Here is a 22,363-nt window from a genome sequence, read left to right on the forward strand (position 1 = left end):
CAGGAAATCCTGAGGGGCAAAAAAGGAGAGTGAAATGAAAAAATTCTCGAGATAGGCCACGAAGTTCTAGGAAGGAATGAAACTTGAGGAAGAAAAATATGTTATTTGAGCGCAGGTTCTTGGATAGTACTTTTGCTACTTACTCCATTGAAGATGCATTTGAGAGCAGTCATCACCATTTTTCCTACATTTGCCAACAACAACCTCTGCAAGATTTTAGGAGTGATAATAATCACAAATTGGCGTTCCTAATGATATGTCTATCCAAGAACCAATGATGATCTAAATTTAACGAGAAAAATGGTGAGTCCGAAGGATAAAAAATAAAACCAACAGATAATATACGGGGCTTAAAAATAAATAACTACCTAATGTACATATCCGTATTTTACTGAGGATACCTAGCCAAATTTAAATACCATCCCCGTCTGTACCTTTGAAAAGGTATTGAATATCAGAATGGTAAAAAGGGACCAACGACTAACCGCGCATACAGCCATGGATGTCAAGTGCAGCAGTGCCTTGCAATGCTCCAAATGAAGTGGGTGTATTGACAAAATGCACAGCAAAAAATCACTAGGTTGGCAAGAGAAGTTGCTATACAATAGGCAAAAAGAAACTGAACAAAAGAATCCTCAGCTGCAAGTAAACATACACGCAGTTGTACCAAAAATAAAACAGCTGAATAGCATCACAACTGTCAGTGAGTTAAGTAAAGAATTTTTTTTTTCCGCTATTTTCCTTTTTTCTTTCTTTGGCTGAGGGGAGGGAGGTTGTAGGAGCATTTTTCTGGAAAGTTACAAGTTTCCTCCTGTGGTTTTTTTCCCCATAATTCTGTATTCTACCTGTCAATTTTGGAGAATATCCTTGTTAATTTTGGAAGAGGGAGAAGGGAAAAGAATTTACTGTTTGCATAGCGTCACAGAATAAGGATAAGTTTTTGCTTCGGGAAAAAGATTCTCTTGCATATTCTATAAAGCAACTATATTGTGCCGCTCCAATATTTTGCTTCCATTTTCCGTCCACCACTTCTCAGCTTCTTCTTCTGTAAAATGCTTTCGACTGTAAAAACAACTGAGAATTTCAGTTAAGTCTACACAAAAACCTAAATGCTGGACAAACAGATAAAGAAAATATTCTTAAACATTCACCACATATTCCTAAAATATTTTTAAAAGAATGCAGTAGATTTTCTTTTTCCATTGTTTTTTGTTGCTCCACATACAAATAGCTAGCGAGGGGTTGAATAACGATATCTCCTTCCCCTCAGACCCGGTCTCAGTGAGGATCGAGGATATGCCAAACCAAAAATCAGCCTACAATTATTCCACGAAATATTGTTCTCTACCCAATTTTCGGTTACGAGGTTATTATCATAATTCACTTAAAGAATGAAAAGGGTTAAATAAAATCGACAAAGTATAAAAAAAGGTAAATATATTGTAGTCAACTATGAACCATTCTGAAATCTCTTGATAAATAATTTCATGCCAATCTGAAATCTCTTCATAAATATTTTTGTCATTTTGAAATTTCTTCATAAATAACAAAAGGGTTAAATAAAATGTTTTTCCCAGTAGAGAAACTCCAAAAATACTTCTAGCTTTGTATCCAAACAGGCCCCATGTTATTTTATATATCTTTATAAATATTTTTAAATTTGAAAGATAAGCCCATGCAAAAGGCAACAATATGATTTCTTTCTTGTTGATCATCACCGGAAGCAATAATTAATATCGTCGGGAACCTTGAGCGCATACAAGATGGGTAATCCCTTCCCGACATGGATTATTCCATATCGAAAGTGGTATCACCATGGGTTTAGGAACAAAAGACGCTATCACTTGTGTCAACCAATTTTAGTCTATGATTTATCTTATAAATATATAAGCAACTAAAATCTGCTTTTTCTTTCTTCAAAGAAAAAACTGGCATAATGTATCGGAAGTATTCAGTTCATTGTAAAGATATTCACTAAAATGAGCAAGCTTTGACCACTTTAAAGTTGTAGAGGGTATTGATAGATTGAGTTGTGACATTTCAAATAACGATTTTGTAATAGTGCCTCATTTTCAGACAATAGTACAATAGTGCAAGTAGCATGCACTCAAAAAGCTGCATGACTGCAGAAGCTCTATCAATCCCCCACATTAACCACATCTGATAGTATCTCATGTTTTCATGGAGTAACAAGTTGTAGATGGATGTAGATGCATGGAATGAAGGTCCATTAAATATAATCCATAATAACGAGTCTCAGATTCAATAAGGAAAATAAATAGATAAAAAGAAATGGTTAAAACAGAATAGATATGGATTACATGAGGTGGTTGAAAAAGTACTTTGAACAGCTTGATCCCCAACATCCACCACGCTTAGTTAAAAGCATTGATAAAAATATTTATAGGTGGAAAGAGGAAACCAACAATGGCAAAATGGTATTTAACAAAGCAGCGTCACTTCTAATTTAATTGGAGAACATGAGTTCATAAACATTTGTAATAGTTCTGTATGAATAGCCTTAACAAATTAGAGCACAGCATACCTGAAGCGAACGCGCTTAAGCTCATTACCACCACCTGGCTGGGGAGACAAACTTACGAACACACCTGGTTCATCTTGCACTACCCACTCTGCCTTTCCACTTTGTGTTTTGGCACCATTAGGTAATATCAGATTTGCTACATTGCTGCTGCCTTCATTTTTTAGCATGATAGTGTTTCTTATATGGCTCACATCCAAGGAATGATCTAGAATATTTTTAGTGGTTTCAGCACAGAGCTCTGTACTGGAGTCAGCATTGTGTCCTTCTGGCAGCCTTTCCACCATTTCCTTTAACTGTAACACAATTTAACATAGAGTCAGAGATAATAGATTACGAGCTAAAGAACAAGAATAGTAAACTTCACAGCAATCACTTAATCCAGAATCTCTTGCCTGCCAAACAAACATTCCTTGGATATTTTCGAACATTTTCTTTGCTACCCACATAATAATACAAGGTTTTTCTGCTGTGAGTGTGTGTGGTGTGTTCTGTCATCAAAACAGAGGAAAGTCTACGTTTCTTGTCACCAAGGAACCAAACAGATGTTGAGGGAGAGTTTTAGAGTTGATGTTTGTGACAGGGGGAACCCTGTGAGAAAGGAATGCAATTTTCATTTGGAAGCTTTGGATTTTACAGTGTAAAGTGAATGCAAGACTTTGTCTTTTACTACTTTTTTGTGTTGTTTTTTTATCACAGTTTCTAGATTCCTAATAATTTGGACTGACCTGGAAGATTCAAAAAAAAGGGAAAGTTTAGAAAGTAGAGTAAGTTCTTCAGGAAAGTTTGGCCAGCGAGTAGGGAAGAGTTATGGCGGAGATGAAGACAGAAGTGTCTATTAGCAAAGATATCCTAGGGGCATAAAGGAGATTAAAGAACTTCTTCATTATATCAAGAAAGGAAAGAAAGTGGTAAACATGGGTTTTTATATTCTGGAAGATAATTTGCAAGACATGGAAGAGATTAAAGAACTTCTTCAAGGCATTAAGAAAGGAAAGAAACTTTCAGACGAAGGAGAAAATTCAATCAATAGGAAAAGAAAAAAGAAGAGGATGCCATTGGCAGTAGTGGACTTGTGAAAATTGCTGATGATGATGTTTTTCAAGAAATGGGTAACGTTTTGCAACAAGTAGAAGATTCGTATGATACTGAAAAACGATCTAGTTTGCAGATAGATTCGACGATGATACTCTGGAGTTTGAAGAGCATAACAATGAATATGAATGCCAATCACATGATTCAGGAGCAGATTTAAAATGTGTTTGTGACAGAAATTGAAATGGTGGTTGAACCACATGATTCAGATGAAGCTGAACTGGAGAGAATCTACTGCCTGGAGTTAGGGGTTGAACCAAATGCATCAGTTGAAGCAAGATCTGAGTCATTACCTGGTATGGAGAAAACTTGTGATGTTTCAGAACTAGAAAATAAAAATAAGGAATGTGTTGGAGCCTACCAAGAAAGTTTTCTTGTCAAGGAATTCACAAATGTTATTATGGAGGTTACTGGCTTAGAAATTGTTGATATAGTACCTGCTAACATTTTTCTGGATGTTACGGATCAAGGTGTTGCTAGTTTGCTTCTTATGACAACTAATTGCAAAATTTATGACCAAGTCAACAATAATGATGGTGATAAAGAAGATATTAACAAAGATCAACATGTCAACAATCACTTTGGTTAGACTAATGGAGCTAGTTGAAAGCATGGATGAAGAAATTAGTCATGAGGGCCTCAAGCAGCTTAAATTTCTAAAATTCAACCTTGAGGACAAGGTTGTCCCAGCAGAGGAGAGTAATGTTAGGCATGGAAGTAATGGGAGGGTTAGGAAGAAATTTAAAGATAAAAGTAGTAAAATGGTTAGTTGTTAGAGGGGGAGACTTTATAGGAAAGTCTATATATTCTTATCTTGTGGGATGTTGAGGGAGAGTTTTAAAAAAGTTGATGTTTGTAACAGGGAGAACCCTGTGAGCAAGGAAAGCAGTTTTCCTTTGGAACCTTTGGCTTTTACAGTGTAAAGTGAATTATACAGTGCAAGACTTTGTCTTTTACTCCTTTTCTATCTTGTTCTTTCATTACAGTTTCTAGGTTCCTCACAGATTACATCAAGGTTTAACCTTAAGTCCTCATCATAAAAACCCTGGAAAGGAATCCAGTATAGCAGTACTGCTTGATGAAAAAGAGGAGCTACAAGAGCACTTATAGTGAAAGTAAATGGTAAGGTAGAGCCTGTGGCTCCTATTAAAGGAGATATTCTTCTGACTACCTCAATACCATATGCACGAAAGCCCTGGAATCCTGCTGCAAATGCAATAAGCATATGCCATGTCAAGTCACCATTAATTCTCTCTCTCTCTCTCTCTCTCTCTCTCTCTCTCTCTCTCTCTCTCTCTCTCTCTCTCTCCTGTACATATACCCTCCATATGATGGGATTCTTTGGAGTTAGGTTCAACATTTGATCCAATTCTTGCTAATTATCTTTAATCTTAATTGTGGCCTAAAAGCCTCATGACATTTTTTAATCTAGTTTTGGTCATGCTTATACAAAGATTATCCCTAATTGCATGATTTTGTGAGTGCAATAGTTTTGATTGAGAAATCAAGGGAAGTAGTTAATTTTAAACTTGAGCTTTCACGAAATTTTTTGGCAGGAAAATATTTTTACTTAAATAGGAAAAAGACAGTGTGTCTTGCAATTTTAACAATAAATAAGAGGAGTATGATTTAGAAGTAAAAATGGGAGAAGATGTCATACCACAAGTTTGACATGTACGATTGTCATAGAAATTGAAATGCTAAAATGGATGTGTGACAAACAAGAAAGGACATTATATGAAATTATGGTCTGTGAGAAGAAGAATTGGTTTGGCAACTATCCGGAAAAAAAAAAAAAAAAAAAAAATCAGTAAAGATGATTTTGGACGTAAACGAAGAAAACCATTAGAAGCACCACCAAGGAGACTAGATTAAATAGACTTTAGGTCTTTCCGTTGAATATAAAACTGTTGGATCTAATTAACAAAAATAATACATTGGATTTTTATGTTATTTTAAATGGAAGTTATGTTAACTGATAAGATCTGTTTTTGTCTTATTTTTAGTCAGTATCTTTTATCATATTAGGCATTATCTTTTATCAGATTACTAACTGATAGCTTTTAATAGTTTTGTATTATTTTTCTGGTTGTTCATGTTCTATAAATATGTTGATTTACATATGAATACAATTATGCCTTAAGCACATACAATTTCTTATATAAAAAATCAACACTTTCAAAAAGGGGAGAGAGACGAAGACCATTAGTTGAAATTGTTAATAGAGATCTCACAGTGAATAAGATAGCTAAAAGGTTGGTCTTTAACTGTTGAGAATCAAGAATAAATAATAAACGTTTTAATGTACAGGATTTGATATTTGTTTTAGGGGAAACTGAATATCCTCCGATCATATTTAAACTCAATCTCTCTATATAAAACATCTAGGTAATGTTTAGTCAGTTTCAACATTATGTCTATCTTTTTTTTTTATCATTTTCTTTTTTTTTATCAGCTTTTTCTCATTCAATATAATCTAGGGCCTAAGAGGTCATCCAAAAAACGATGATCCATTATCCCCAATGAAAACTTTTGTGAACTGTGTTCCAAATTGGTTTAGTTTTTTGCCACACTCTTTTCCACCGCACTTTTTAAATAGCTCCAATAACTTTTTCATCAAAATTTCCAAGGGCCACCAACCATGTTCACCCATATAAAGTGTCTAACCAAACCCATGTTGAGGTCCTTTTCCAACGCCCTCACAAACCCCTTTTTGCTGAACAAACACAAGCACAAATTTACATGTGCCAAAAAATTTCTGACAATCTAGCACCTAGATCTCCTAGCCCACACAACCTAGCCCCAACTTCCATCCCTATCCTAGTTTGTCTGGCAATACTTTCTCTGTAAATTAGCGTTTCCAATACCATTCTTACATAATCTAATCTCGTCAACTATATGTTCTCCACCTTTTCATTTAAACAAGTTCCTCATTTAGTCACGACTTCATCAATTTCCTTTTCATGTCATTGGGTCCACTTGCTTTGTCCAAAACTTAACATTGCTTCACTCCTATTTTGCAATGTTATTGTACTCCTGCTAATTTCTCCTTTTTCGAGACTGTTCCTTACTTTGAGTCTCCTACCACTAATTTCTCTCCACCTTTTAGTTTAAACAAGTTCCTCATTTAGTCACGACTTCATCAATTTCCTTTTCATGTCGTTGAGTCCACTTGCTTTGTCCAAAACTTAACATTGCTTCACTCCTATTTTGCAATGATATTGTACTCCTGCTAATTTCTCCCTTTTCGAGACTGTTCCTTACTTTAGTCTCCAACCCCTAATTGCTCTCCACCTTTTAGTTTAAACAAGTTCCTCATTTAGACACGACTTCATCAATTTCCTTTTCATGTCGTTGAGTCCACTTGCTTTGTCCAAAACTTAGCATTGCTTCACTCCTATTTTGCAATGATATTGTATTCCTGCTAATTTCTCCTTTTTCGAGACTGTTCCTTACTTTGAGTCTCCTACCACAAGTTACACTATCCACACATGTACACATTCTCTTGTTCTTCTTCCATCTATTTGTCAAGTTGACTTTGCACTCCCCTGGGATGCTCCTCCAATCAAGCCACTAGAGGTGCATCCCCTTAAAGCATATCACCATTGCCCATATTACACACCCACCATTGAGATATTGTAGAGGCCATGCCAAACTATTCACTAGCACTAGCTCCTTTACTAGATTTGGACCGATCACCTTGACTGGCTCATCCCTTTGCAAAAAGATATTCATTCTAATCACAATCAATCTCCTCACTAAGTTATCATTGTCTTCCCCTTTGCACTATACATGGCTCTATTACGTTTCTTTTGTGTCTATTCCTAGCTCTCTAGGTGTGATGTCTTATCTCACCCCAAGTGGTGGATCAACAAGCAATGATTGATGAAATGTGTGCACTTCAAAGCAATGGTAAATGGAAATCCATCTCACTTCTACCTTGCAAGTCCATAGTTGGGTGTCAATGGCTTTATTATGCTTTTTGAGTAGGCCCTCACATAAAAATTGACAGCAACAAGGTCCACCTGGTTGCCAAAGGTTGCATGGCGGTATTTAGGCAACACTACGCCAACACTTTCTCTCCTATGCCTAAAAGGGCATCACTAGACACGTATTTTGCATGGCTACTATTCTCCATCAGCCATTGTTTCAATTTAATATTAAAAAATGCCACAATGGAAATCGTGAAGAGGTTTATACGAAGTCACCACCTGTATTTGTTGCTTAGGGGGATTCCTTTACCATGGTAGGTTGGCTTAGCAAATGATTTAATAAGCTTAAATAGTCATCATGTGTCTGATTTGACCCGTTTCATATGATTGTGAAGTACTTTTATATGATTCGCAATGTTCTATTGCCACTCACCTATGGCATGCATCTACTTCATTGTGTAGGTGGATGATATTGTCATCATAGACACTAATCAACTTGGCATGTTCACCTAAAGCATCACCTCTCCTGCCAATTCCAGACTAAAATCCTTGGTAGACTTCACTAATTCTGAGATATTGAGGTTGCTAAACCCAAGGATGGCTTGATTATCTCTCGAAAGAGACATGCTTTGGATATCCTGAAAGAAATTGCCATTTTGAATACCAAACCAATTGACATTCCTATGGACAATGGCATCAAATTGATAGTCAATCAAGAAGAGCATTCATCATATCCTGATGATATGAAAGGTTAGTTGGAATGTTGAACTACCTTACTAGTTACTCATCCAAATATTGTATTTCCAACCAATGTAGTAAGTCAACTCTTGAATCCACCTTGTCAAGACCATTAGAATGTTGTTATTTGTATACTGAAGTATATTAAAAAATTTCCAGGCAACAGTCTCATTTATGAAGACAAAGAACATGCTTCGATTGTTGATTACTCCAATGTTCTACATTTATGAAGACAAAGAACATGCTTGGATTGTTGATTACTCTAATGTTGATTAGAACAGCACATCCAATGATAGACAATCCACCATGAGGTCCTATGTCTAATTGGAGGAAATATAATATCCTGAAAAAAACAAGAAACAAAATCTTGTAGCAAAATCCAATGTTAAAGCAGAATACCAAGTTATGAGCTTAGTGACTTGCGAACTCATAACTGAAGCAACTCCTGAAAAAGCTTAAATTCGAAGACTCTACACAAATGATAATGACTTGTGATAACCAGACAGCATTGCATGTTGTATCTGATCCGTTTTTTCACGAGAAGACAACATATCAATGTAGCCAATATCCTCATCAAGTCTTTGAGGGGTCCAACAATTGACTATATTTGTTACAAGCCAAGTGTATATGATTTATATGCTCCACTAAAGTTGGTTATTTCACCAAAAGGCCTATATTTGTTTATTCCTTGTTTGTAAGATCCCCCACCAAAGCTTTAGTTATGTATCTTCCCTTGCAAGAACAGTTTACATAAAAACAAACTACAACCATGCTTAGTAATGAAGAAGAGGAGAAAGAACCCTAAGGATAGAGTACCCAACCTGTGCAGTCAATGATTTTATGACCTCTTTTGCTGATTTACACTTTCCAGCTTCATCTGCAGCTACTGTAGTCACTTCCTTCAATTGCTTTGATGTTCTCTCAAGTTCAGCCTCTAAACTTTTCGATTTTCGAGTAAGATCTTCAACCTAACAAGTACATTTGATCAGTTCCAGGTTGAGTATACTTCAAATATTTTCAACAATTACAAATCACAAACAAATAGTATCAGAAAGTTAAAAACTATAATTATTTTAAATTAAAGATCATATAATTATGTAATTATTATAACTCAAGATAAAAACAAATAAACATATAATTATTTGGTTCAATTATCATATGTGAATGTGAATACACAGACCTGAACAGTGAATACAAACTAGTAATGAAAATGCACTGTATACAGTTGATGCAAATGGTGCCATAGAAGATACAGATTCTTTTACATCAGAAAGTTAAAATGGTAAAGTATATGCAGAACCTTCTCCTCTTAGAAATTCTTGAATTATATTTGCATTTTATATTCTATCTTTAACCAAGAAGAATAACACCGTGGGATTCATGTTATCAACTTCACGTAGTGGAATAAGGCTTTGTTGTTGTTGTTTTATGTTGGATCCCTTATCCTCCAAACTCTGTAATTACCCTGCTTTTATTTTAAGCAAATTCGTCCATCCAAAAGAATCTTATAACAAATCAAATGCAATGAGATATGCAAGCTTTAAGAAGTTAATCAACAATTTAATCAAAAGTAATCTTCTTTCAAAGCGTCAGAGTCATAAACAGATAAATATTACTTATGTGCAATACATTACGTTCTCTAGAAGGATAGATACACATGAATCTGATATATGTGATAAGGCTTACCTGAGTCCTTAAACTTATAACTTCTTGACTTAAAATATCATTTCTGTGCTTTAAATCATCATTGATATCTTCATACAATTCTCTTGGACTTGACTTTGATGAAACTGGAGATGATTGACAAGATATTCTTGCAACAGGCTCAGAAAATGAAATGTGTTTCTTAGAATCCACAAAAACAGAATTTGATGATTTTGAAGAAGCAAAACCCCTCATCTCTAATTTTCCATTTGAAGCCGGGGAACGATGAATATCTTGTGAATCTGGAAGCTTCGATTGACCACTTACTGTATGAAGAATAGAACCAAAAGATGAAAGCCTCAATAGTGTTCCCTGTATTTTAGTGGTTCTGTTCTCTTGCAAACTTACACTTCTCAAGCTAGGAGTTTGCACCAAGGGTACTGATTCAGAAGATTTTTTAAGTTTGAGATAACAGTCCTCACAAACTCGATACAGCTTACTAGCATTGGGAGCAAGGGAAGCTTTTAAAGATTTCTTGCTGGTGCAAGATTTGCAAAACACAAGTCCACAATTGTAACAATTATGACGTTTTCTTCTGAAATTAAATGAATTACGACATCCAAAACATGTAGAATGATCAACACTTGGGATCCATTTATGAAGACATACAGCAAGGGTAAAGTTTGAACCACAAAAAACACTTTTCACTTGTTTATCTTTTAAAAACTCAACAAGTGTGGGTTTATTCCTGTGATCATTGTCTCCATGACCTAATTGCCCATTCAAACCCTTTCCCCATGTGTAAACCTCTGCCTTGGAAGTCAAGACTGCAACATGATATGAACCACAGGCAATATCTTCTACAAAACTGTCAGCAATTTTAACACATGTAGGGACTTTTCCATCGGATGCAGGACAGCCAAGTTGCCCATAAGCAGTGCTTCCTACTGTATATACACGTCCTGATGTTGTCAAAGCAATTGTAAGACTGTGGCCACAAGCCACCTGGCTAATGTTTTCAGTACTCAATGCAATTACACACTCAGGAACTAGTCTAGGTTTCTTATCCGCATGTCCAAGTTGGCCTTTGTCTCCATCACCCCACGTGAACAGTCTTTTACAAGATGAGCTTGTAGAAGATTCCACAGACTCAATTATCACCTCCACAACTGCAGCAGTGTGCCAAACACCACAAGCAACCCTGGTTGTTCTAAACCCTCTCAAAGTTTCCACTTCCTGAGGAATAGTTGCACTACTATGATTTCCGTGTCCTAAGGCACCAAAAGTTCCATCGCCAAATGTGAACAATTGCCCAGCTGATGTAACAATAGCTGTGTGCCAAGGTCCACAGGACACATAAGATACACGTAAACCCTCCAAATTACCACTTACTTTCTTAGGAATCCAGTGAGTGGCTTCAATTCCATGTCCAAGCATGCCAGAATTGTGAGCACCATCACCCCATGTATAAAGATCCCCAGAATAAGTAACAGCGCATGTATGATATTCTCCACATGCTACTAACTCAATATTCAAGCCACCAAGAGCTTCAACAAGTTTAGGGTGATGAACATCCATTTCTACACCATGTCCAAGCCTACCTCCTGACTCCTCTCCCCAACTAAATATCTCTCCCTGCTTGGTAACCAGAACAGCATGTCTGTAGCCACAACTAATACTTTGAACATCTAGAACTAACTTTGATTCCAATGCCTTGGGGAGGAAAGCATCCATCTCAGAACTAGACAAGGCTCCAACTCTATGTACACCACCACCAAGAATTCCATTGCCAATACCTTCTCCCCAAATAAAAATATCACTTAGGGAATCAAAATCTTCATGATAAGAACCCTGACTGGAGGAACTTACAGCACTAGACAAACTAACTCGAAATGCCTCAGATGAAGAATTTCGATTGCTTGAGTTATCTGCAGATCCAGAGGATAAAGAGGAATTTGCAATAGATTCAGCTTGACTGGAACCCTTGCTAGCTGCATTGAACGAAATTATTTCAGAGAAAGCCTTAACCCATCTATTTTTCACATCAAAAGCAGCTCCACCGCCATCTCCAGGGTCCTGTGGTATAAAATTGTAGAGTGAAAAATATAGCAAATTGTAAATGTCTATCTGAACTGTATGAAACAAAAAGATGAAAGGCATTGTTACAGAAAATGGTGTATTTGAAGGAGTGGATTTTCGTGTGCTAGATTTTGGACTATCAGAACACTGACTGTCATCAGTTCTTGACTCAAATCTCCACTTGTGACTGTTCCCTCGAGTAACTAATGCCTTAAGACCAATAAACCAGATTTCAGCTTCTTCTTTGTCCTTGCATATCTGTACACAGATTAGCAGTGGATCAAATACTGAAGCTCATAAGCTATAAATTCCCCATTTTACTCAACTCACTAACTCAATATCAGACTAGCTTTTCACAACCAGGTCAGTGAGAGGAAAACAATGATGAGACAATCTTCATTACAGGCCTAGTAGATTTGATTTTCATAATAATTAACAATTATGCAGAAAGAAAGCACACCAAATCCAAGGATCTGTCATTGTATATAAGAGAAAATGATTGATATTCCTTCTCAGGTCGTGGATACCGCTGAAATGTTGCCTGGATGATAACACCAAATAAAATAAAAAATGAGCACGGTACAGTAATCCAATAGAAAAAATAAAGAACTAAGGAGCAGTAAAATATATGTATTTTTTCAACTTTTTCTACAAAGAATAAAGCCCAAAAGCCATTTCAGAATGATGTATTGAACTCAGGTGAAGGCTTATCAAGGAAATAATTGAAATTTCAAAAAAGGCACCCAGTATTAACCAGAGAAAATAGTATCTCAAGGCCTTTTACAAACTTACAGTTCTCTGCCCTGGAATGATCCTTGAAACTGTACCAAGCTTAAGCTGTTTCTCTTCCTTGCCAGAGTACCATAACAGTAGAGACTCATCCTAAAAGCAAAACCAATAGCATTGAACAAGGCAGAAGAGAAGATACGTGCTGGTTTTTCTTGTCCTTAATTTTAAATTTATTTGAAAAACACAATACTTCAGATACGTAGAGTTGATATGTGTGGGCAAAATCAGAAACATGTAAATAAGCACATTTTAAATTCCTAGCAAAAGCTTAATACTTGAAAAATAATATACAAAATTCCTATTTTATAACATTGAAGACACAATGCATCTAAAGGCATTTGACCTTTTCTTCCACTCTGGCATAATTGGCTGTTAAAATAAGCTGTTTGGCATCTATATTATTCAAAACGATTAAAATATTCCTAAAGTAATGTTGACTACTGAATTTTATGCATATTTAACTACTGGTTTTAATCTAATAAAATGTATTTTGTGGTCATCATGTATATAATAGCAACCTATTTGTTGTTGTGTTACCACTTTCCATCAGCAAAACTGTTACTGTCAGCGATATCTTCAGAAAATTGTTCTGTATAAAGTGTATAAAATTCTAAATAAAAAAAGGAGGTAGTTTTATTTCCTTTGATGGGTTATGACAACTCTTTTAACAAACAATAACAATAGCAACTTACATTGGAAAGCCTAAATGGGCAGAACTTCGGCTTCCCTCTTCGCCCGTACTTTAGAAGATACGAGCCTTTCTTAAGAAATGTAAGTGCCTAAAAAAGGGAGAAAAAAGGGTTATATATCATTAAAGGAAGATTATCCATGACTTCAAAACCAAAAAGCACAAGGCAAGACATCAGCTTCCAGCTTTAACGTCCAGTTATGTCAGCACCCATTGTAAATTAGGACAAAACATAGATGCATACTAACATGTGTTTATTACGTTTTCTTCAATTAGAATTAAAGTTTCACCCTCAGTAATCAGCATAATAAAGATTAGTATTACCAAAATAAAGCTTCAATTCTGATTGAAAAACAGTACAGGCAGCACCTAAGGAATCGTGTATAACTCCCATCCCATAAATTATTAATCACCTCACTAAAAATTTATTAGCTCAACAAGACCATAAGAACGAAGAACTAAAAGGTAGGTGAATGGCACACACAGCCAAGTAAATTTTATTTTCATTTTCTATTTTGCTACACTAATCATTAAAACCCAGAAGAAACAACAGAATAAAAGCAAAAACTGTTGAACCTGCTCGATATCTCTCTCGCCAAGAGCAGTTTTCTGAGGATCAGCCATTCAAGTTGCAATAAGAGGCGCTTCCCAAGAATGGAACCAACACCCATTTGAACAACGAACCAAAACAAAACATATACCATAAAGCAACGTCCAACCCCTCCCCATGAAACCCGATTCAGCGCTTTCAAATTAACCAAGAGAAGCTACTCACATCTACCCCATAGCTCAACCACACCGCAGAGTTCATAGGACCGCAGAGAAATTCTCCTCCGGTCACCACTTTCAGCTCGAAAGAAAACCCTAGAAAACGCGCTTACCACCGAAACCTCGGAATTCCTCGGATTCCCTCTAACAGAGAGGCCTCGGTGTCGCGAATGCGAAAGGAAACAACGCAACGGGAACCGAAACCAGCGACATTTCGAGGAATCCTCGGACAACGAGAAAAACCTAACCGTTTGAGGAGAAGTCGGGCTCGTTGGAACCGCGGCGTAGGGAATTGGAAGAAGGAGAGGTTGCGGTGTGGATGTTGCGGTGGCAAGAGACAATGCCTTGGGTTTTTCTCCTTTCTGAACTCGAATTCACCGAGGTTCGTTTGAAAATTTGGTAACACGCGAAGGGGTCTCTCTTCCGAGAGGAGCTAACTGTTTTTTCTGCCGGTTAATGCCACGTCAGCAACTGAAATCTGGGAGATGGGGATGGCTGGTTTTGTCGTTTTCTGGAACTTTGGGGGACAAATGAGTCCAATTTCGGGATTTGAAACGACATGCCTCGCTGGTGTCGCTCTCTTCGGGGACTTCACTCCCCTGTGCTTCGGACTATGGTAAGACCTCCTAGGGATTTCCCTGTCTTGATCTTAGATTCATTGAATGGAATAAGAGACTGCGTTTTCGAGGGTGCATCGTACACCGTGCTCAATACCACACCCAGTAACTCCGGTTGGATTTCGCGGGAGAAAAAAGGAATTTGGGCGTTTAATGTAGTATAATGTAACTATATTCCCTAGAGCTTTTATTACACGAGTGGGAAAGATTTTGTTACATTTGAAATTTGAAATAATAAACATGTTTTAGTGATTTTTTTTATTTATAGGTTTTGCTTGGTTTTACAGGAAAAATAGAAACGCCAGTAATTAAAATTATGAAGAAAAATGTTTCAAGCAAACTAATAAATTCCTATCAGTTAAAAGTAAACTAGTCATAATTTTATTTATTTATTTATTATAAATTTAATTATAATATATTTTATGAGGAAAAACTACATTTTTTTCAATTCGAGTTTTAGAAAGGCAATTTAAAATTTCAAAATTATGTTTTTAAAGTTCAAAACACAAGAAGTGTTTACTGCGAAATTTTTATAAAGTAATACAATTTCAAGATTTCTTCCATATGATCATATCTATCTAAATAGTAATGTTTATGATTTATGATCAAACTGTAGTGAAATATTTCTTTTCAGAGAATATAATTGTAACATCCCAAAAAGTTTTGCCCTTTTAAAATTCAAAATTTAAAATATTATAATAATACAATTACCGTAACACCCCGAACCTCAAACTTAAATCTATACATAAGTTTTAAGCTCAGACTTAACAGTAAAGATAACATTGAATCCTTCTAATACGTTCTTCTATCTCTTCCTGCACTTGCGCCGGATCACGCGACATCCCTTCATCTGCTCTCGTATAACAAATACGTTATACGATCATCGCAAAAATAAGATTTTCCGATACATGCACAAATAAGTAAGGGTGAGCTAACATGCAATATATCATTTATAAAATATGCATAATTACTATGATATAAACATTATATAATATTTAGGTCAGACATCCTCATATACCATCATACCAAAATTTTTACTAGACACTCATCCGGATGATACATTGTTAAGCAACTCAACGGAAGGTTCTCCACTTGCGATACTATTCTTAGTCCCCTCAATATATCCAAAATCGGCCCACAAATCAAGACATCCGACTACAGTACCCTCAACATCGATATATACACAGATACCGTGACATTACTGAATCTCTTCCTGAGACTCATACCATACTCATATCATGATCACATGTATAATTCCATGTCAACATCATAAAATTTATTCGTCACAGTCATTTTATCATATTTCATGCATTCATATATTTTTCCCATAAACCACCTCAAAATATATATCATCAAAACACATTGCACACTTAAACAAGAGAGAAAAACTTTGGAACCGAACCCTCTTTGCCGAGCACCATTTGGTCAAACGCTATCTGGACGGACAATACTGGACGAACGCTACTGAACAAAACTATTCCCCAAACATTCTAAGACCGGATACTATTTGGACGGACGCTATATGTCGAACGCTTATCTAATGAATACTATTTGGTTGGATCCCATTTGAATGGACGCTAGGTGATCATGTACTATTGAGCCGAACGCTAAACTCAGAAAACCATAATGACCGAACACTCTCATAATGAACACTGAGATCAAACACTAAGCCGAACACTAAAAACCGAACGCCAGATCGAATACTATTAGGCCGAACGTTATTTGCTTAAACGTCACAGAAATGAACGCTAACTCAACGAGCTTCCTATTTATCGAATACTGTTTGCACGAACGTTAAGATTGATCACTTAGGCTCGACACTAGACACCAAACGCTATTAGACCGGATACTAGTAGGTCGAACACCAAGAGACCGAACGCTAAGTAAGATCAAGCACTTAGACTTCACGCTGAGACAGCGCACTCTACTAGAACAATTACTATTATTTTGAACACTATTCAAACGATCGCTCAAAGATCAAATCTCGCGCACCACAGATTAAGTACTATTCGGACGAACGCTTAATTGATCACTTTACTGGATTTAACACTATATGAGGGCAACATCGTCGAGATCGGACGTTCCCTACGTACGACCACTAACTGTTAACAATCCTTATCTAAGACAAGCGTCATCCAAACCGAGCACTACCTATGAATGATCACTGCCTGAAACATGCATCATCACGACTGATCACTACTTATTAATTGATCGCTACCTCAATGAATATCAAGCCCGGTCGCTCCCCATAAATGATTGCAACCTCAGAGCAACATCACCAATAAAGATCATTCTCTAAGAACGATCGCTACGAGACAGAACACTATAATAACGAACGTTTGAGTCTGGGTTAAACGCCTAGAGTACTTTGCTGAACACCTAAGGTACTGATCGAACTAAATCAAACCAAACCTCAGGGTACAAAATTAAGACCGGACACTAGCTACCTGAGAACAACTATCATCAATATCAACAGTTACCTAGTAACGCTCGCTACCTGAAAATAAATAACACCAAGACCGAACGTCACTAATAAGAACGCTCGTTACTACCTATAGACCCAACAAGTTTTACTTCCCGTCTCTTTCGAAGAATTATTCCAAATCCAGCTTTATCTGCACTACCATCTCTCCCGTACCAGCACGATCATCACGGGTGGAAACCACAACCACAACATGCAAGATGAATAACCAGAAGTATCACATCATAAACCCATTACATATAAACTATAACAATTTCCATGATAAATCGACACCCATGACATTGCAGACTAGTCTTTCATAAACTAATGTCGTTTACTTGTAATTCGTCGTCATAACCTGTTCTCAATAACAGGCGACCCGAGCCGTCTTCCATCGCGACTTCAGACCTATCTCCCCGACTCCTCAAGGACTAACGAGTAAAAACATCGATACTACGCGTAACGATGCACTATACTCAACACGAGCCGAAGTCATTGGGCGAGACATTCACCTCCTCGCGCAAGTAAATAACATAGTGTATGTACCACCTCCAACAGAATAAACGTGCTCAATCACGAATTCATACATATTCTCAGTAACATGTATAAATAAACCGATATTAGATCAAGGAAATAACCAACAATTCTCAATAATTGTTTCAAAATACTCCCACGGATTCATACATTATCGCCGAACGCTATTTTCAACTCGGATACTATCTAGACGAACGTTTTGGGATCAATCATCATCAAGGACCGAACGCTGCCTATGGATACCAAACGTTATTAAACCGAGCCCCAAAGGACGAACGCTCAAGATCAAGCGTAGTCGTAACAATACCTCTGACGAGTACTTCCTGAGGATTAACATCATCGAGAACGAACGCTCACAATCATAATTAAACCAAGGTCGAACGTCCAAGATCCAAACCTAAGAATACCAACTTAAAGCCGAACGCTCAAGATTGCTACCCAAGAATTCCAAGTTAAGAACGAACGCTTATACTCACTAATATCTCAATACCGAACACTCAAATCAAACACTATTAATCCGGACACGATTAGGACGGACGTTTTTATTCTTGGTCGAACCCCTAGGTCACTTTGCCGAACACCTAAAGTACTGGACGATCGTCTAGAATCCTGGCCGAATGATCACAACTTAATCGAACAGTATTAAATTCACACTTAACCGGACACTATCAATTCAGGTATCAACCGAACGGTATTAAAAAGAAGCCTGACCGAACGACATAAATCAGCAGCTAACCGAACGGTGCTAAAATCAAAACTTGACCGATCAGCAGAAACTAACGACCGAACGCTCATTAGTCACTAATACCCCAAGGCCGATCGTTCAAGATTCAAAACTTAAGAATAAGCAACTTAAAACCGAACGCTCACTTATACCCAAAAACCGAACGTTCAGGATTCAAACCTAAAAATATCAAATTTAGATCGAACGCTTAACATATCTAATTCACTGGATAATATTTTGACGAACGTCTAGTATTTAACTAACTCAAGGACGAACGCTGGCGCTCGTTACATGAGAATACAAAACCGAATGCTCATATTAGTTTGGCCGACCACTAATTGGTCGAGCACTGTTGGGACGAACGTCCAATTTTGACTCACCAAAATTGGACGTACGCGCGTTCTGCAGAATTCTGCAGAATCGCACCAGATTCCAGAGAAAACCCAGAAACCCCCATTTTCATCCCCTTCGGTCCAGATTTGCCCAGATTTACAGTAAACACATAATATCTCAACAATCAAGGAAATAAATCGAACTCCCCTTACCTCTTGAAGACTTCCTTTGTAAAATTTGTGATCTAACTCCTCCCAGACGTGCAGCTCAAGATCTCCTAGCAACTTCAGCAGTTCTCCACTTCCTCTCCCAGATCTTGCTGCAAGGACTCCACTCTCACCAGATGCCCAACCCAGATCCTCCTCTCAGCCCTTCTAAAGTTGGTATTGCTTCCCCTGGGTGCTCTTTAGACGGTTGAAAACGGGAGAAAGGGTTTCCTCCCTCTGGCTGCTCTCTCTCTCATGCCAAAAATGAAACCCTCACCTTTACTAAGCTTCCTGAATTATGCACCTCCAATAATTGCATTCTAATAATGCAAGAGGTGGGTGACCACCGTGTCCCCACCACTTCTAAAAATATAGGTTCTTACAATAATGATTCCGGTAAAATTTTACAAATTTAACAAATATTGTAATAATTTTATTAAATTTATTGACTCAATTATGAAACATGACAAATGATATATTAAATTGAGTTTAATTTTTAAGTAATTTAATATTTTTGAAAAATATAATGTTAATAACGAAATTTTATAATTTAAATTAAAGATATTTTAAATTATTTAATAATGATAAAATTGTTTTGTAATAAAAATTGAAAATCGAAGTATAATTTAAATTAATTATTTAAGGTAATATTGCAAAATTGTATTTATTTAAATTTTTATGAAATTTTATTTTAAAATAGTTTAAATGAAAATTTAAAAAAAAATATTTAAAATATCATTTGTTAAACTGATAAAAAAATTTTAAATTTAAATTAAAAAGAATCAATAACATCTACAAAATAGAGAAATAAATTTAAAAATTTATTATTGACGAAATATATATATTAATTATTTAATTAATATTAATTATTTAATAATTTATTTAAATTTATCAAAAATAATAATTAAAAGATAATAAACTTTTCACAATTTTAGTTTAAAAAAAATAAAATTTAGTTAATACGTCGATATGAAAGTTATAATTTGATTCCCGATATTTTGGATAAATATGATGGATAATATATTACTGAGAAATCATACTATTGTAAGAAAATCAAAATATTATGAATAATATACTGTGTGGAAATTTTTTATTTGAACCATTTAGAAAATTTTTCATTTAATATTATTTATGATATTTGCAATCCCCTTAAAAATAATAAGGTTAACTCTGAATGAGTGGCTATAATATCCATTTCCGAACTTCTATTTAAAAAAAAACAATTATTTATATTTAAAAATAGCAATTTTATTTAATCATATTTTGATATCATTAAAACTACCTACCTCATTCCCTAGCGGTGTCTTCCTCAACTACATTACAGTGGTAAAAATTAAAATCAAAGCTTTTAGAGCAAAATTTATATTCAATATTTTACTCAATGCTTCATCCAATCCTCTATATATCAAATACTCAATACCTAAATAGTGATAAAGTGGGTTATAACACACTTGAGTATGCCAGATGAAAGTGGTTCTTTTTCTTATCTATTATTTTTTAAAATTAAAACTAAAATACAAAATAATTTAAATTACTTCAAAATCATTAACATAATAATTAATTATCATAAAATATTTTAACATATCATTATTTAAATCATTAACACTTATAAATTAAGTTTTAATAATTAATTATCATAAAATAATTTAACATATAAATATAATAATTATTTAAATTTATCTGACTAAAAATATTAATCAATTAAATATTTAAAAAATATTTATATAATTAAATATTTAAAAAAATAATAATATAATTAAATATATTTTTAATATATATATATCTATATCTATCTGTTTGTTAACTTATGTAACTTTCGTACCAAATTTTAGTTAATAAAAATATTTTTAAATATTATGAATTTTAAGTTTTAAAATTAAGGATATATTTTAAAAGATTAACATATATATATATATATATATATATATATATATATATATATTAAAAATTTTAAAAGTTAAAAATTAAAATAAATTGACAATTAGTTGAGTTACCATTTTTAGCACTGTGGATCAGTCTCGTTCCGATTTTAGTAAGTTAATGATGGAGAGTTAGAACAAGTCGGACTTCCCATTTTTCCACCTTTATTAACACTTACTAATATCATAAATTTAAATTTCATTAACTACAACCATAAAATTAATTGGTTTGAATGTGATTATATATAATGACATTACTAAAACAATAATAACATAATAAATACATGGATGTTCATGAAAAATAAGTGAATTAATAGACTATTAAAAAACATTAAGAATATGATAAATAATATATTTTAAAATGGTAATTTTGTTCTTATTAGAGTAAAAACATTACTAATTTATTACTAATTTTTCCCTATATAAAAATATAAAGCGGTATAAATTTATCAAATATGTTTTTACCTTTTATAAAAGAAAAAATATTTCTTATCACATTTTTATAATTAAGAATTTATAACATTCCATTACCACTATAAATAGACAAATCTATAAACAACATATTAAGCAAGTATATATATACTTTAATGGATTTGATAGGATTGTGGCTAGACTTGTATAGAGTCTACCATGATAAAACATATAATAACTTTTTTTTCAGTAATTGTTTTACTGGAAATCAAACTCTTTAAATATGACTCCATTTTATGAAATACAAATATATCTCGATATAAATGACCGAGATAGAGTTGAACACATGAAATACAATTACCGACATAAATATATAAAACAACAACGTAAAAAAAATTAAGTCACATTAAATGGATTGTTTTTTTAAGTTTGATAATTGTTTATAATCTAAATATTGATGACGATGAGATGCGTGCCCTCTTAAATTTTATAGTAATAAATATTATAATTGCGTTATTTTATAATTCTATTATTATTATAATAATGTTAACCCTTCAAATACAACATAGTAACAATCGATAGGATAAAAATATTTATCCAGTCAAGTATATGTTTAGACTAAGTTAATTAACAAGTCATTTTTAATATAAAAAAACAATCTTAATAATATTATTATGTGTACTAATAATATAAAAACAAACTTAGTATAAGTCCAGGCAAAAAAAACATAACGTATGAATAGGAACATGATTCATATACATAATATAGGTTAGTTGGTATAATATATTTCATAGGAATGGGTTTAGGATGTTGAATAATTTAACGCGCTTAATATGCTTCGATTTTCATAAAACCGAAGCATATAAAATGTGGTGGCAATTTT

The 22,363-nt window shown here is 34.7% G+C and overlaps 1 protein-coding gene across 2 annotated transcripts; it reads right to left on the reverse strand.

Annotated features, from left to right (window-relative positions):
* Nucleotides 1–319: 319 nt before the first annotated feature.
* On the reverse strand, nucleotides 320–15,019 carry LOC108320868 (PH, RCC1 and FYVE domains-containing protein 1). Of its 2 annotated transcripts, XM_017552434.2 has the most exons (9): nucleotides 14,084–15,018; nucleotides 13,512–13,598; nucleotides 12,823–12,912; nucleotides 12,491–12,571; nucleotides 12,118–12,288; nucleotides 9,994–12,027; nucleotides 9,129–9,275; nucleotides 2,546–2,838; nucleotides 320–1,062 (listed from the first exon to the last, which is right to left on the reverse strand). In XM_017552434.2, the coding sequence occupies exons 1-9, from the start codon at nucleotides 14,129–14,131 to the stop codon at nucleotides 972–974; spliced, it is 3,042 nt and encodes a 1,013-aa protein (XP_017407923.1). In that variant the 5' UTR covers nucleotides 14,132–15,018; the 3' UTR covers nucleotides 320–971. The 2 variants fall into 2 exon arrangements, with proteins under 2 accessions (XP_017407923.1, XP_017407932.1); XM_017552443.2 differs by lacking the exon at nucleotides 12,491–12,571 and having other exon boundaries at nucleotides 14,084–15,019.
* Nucleotides 15,020–22,363: the final 7,344 nt, after the last annotated feature.

The sequence above is a fragment of the Vigna angularis genome, chromosome 1 (assembly GCF_016808095.1).
Source record: "Vigna angularis cultivar LongXiaoDou No.4 chromosome 1, ASM1680809v1, whole genome shotgun sequence".
In the NCBI taxonomy this organism is placed as follows: domain Eukaryota; kingdom Viridiplantae; phylum Streptophyta; class Magnoliopsida; order Fabales; family Fabaceae; genus Vigna; species Vigna angularis.

Bases quoted from the DNA above. Each gene is read 5' to 3' on its own strand.
- LOC108320868 (XM_017552434.2), bottom strand. From the start codon at position 14,131: ATGGCTGATCCTCAGAAAACTGCTCTTGGCGAGAGAGATATCGAGCAG. The intron at 12,028-12,117 runs GTAACAATGCCT...TTTATACCACAG, and splicing joins CTTCAAATACACCATTTTCT to GACCCTGGAGATGGCGGTGG. The intron at 2,839-9,128 runs GTTGGGTACTCT...ATTGTGTTACAG, and splicing joins TAAAATCATTGACTGCACAG to TTAAAGGAAATGGTGGAAAG.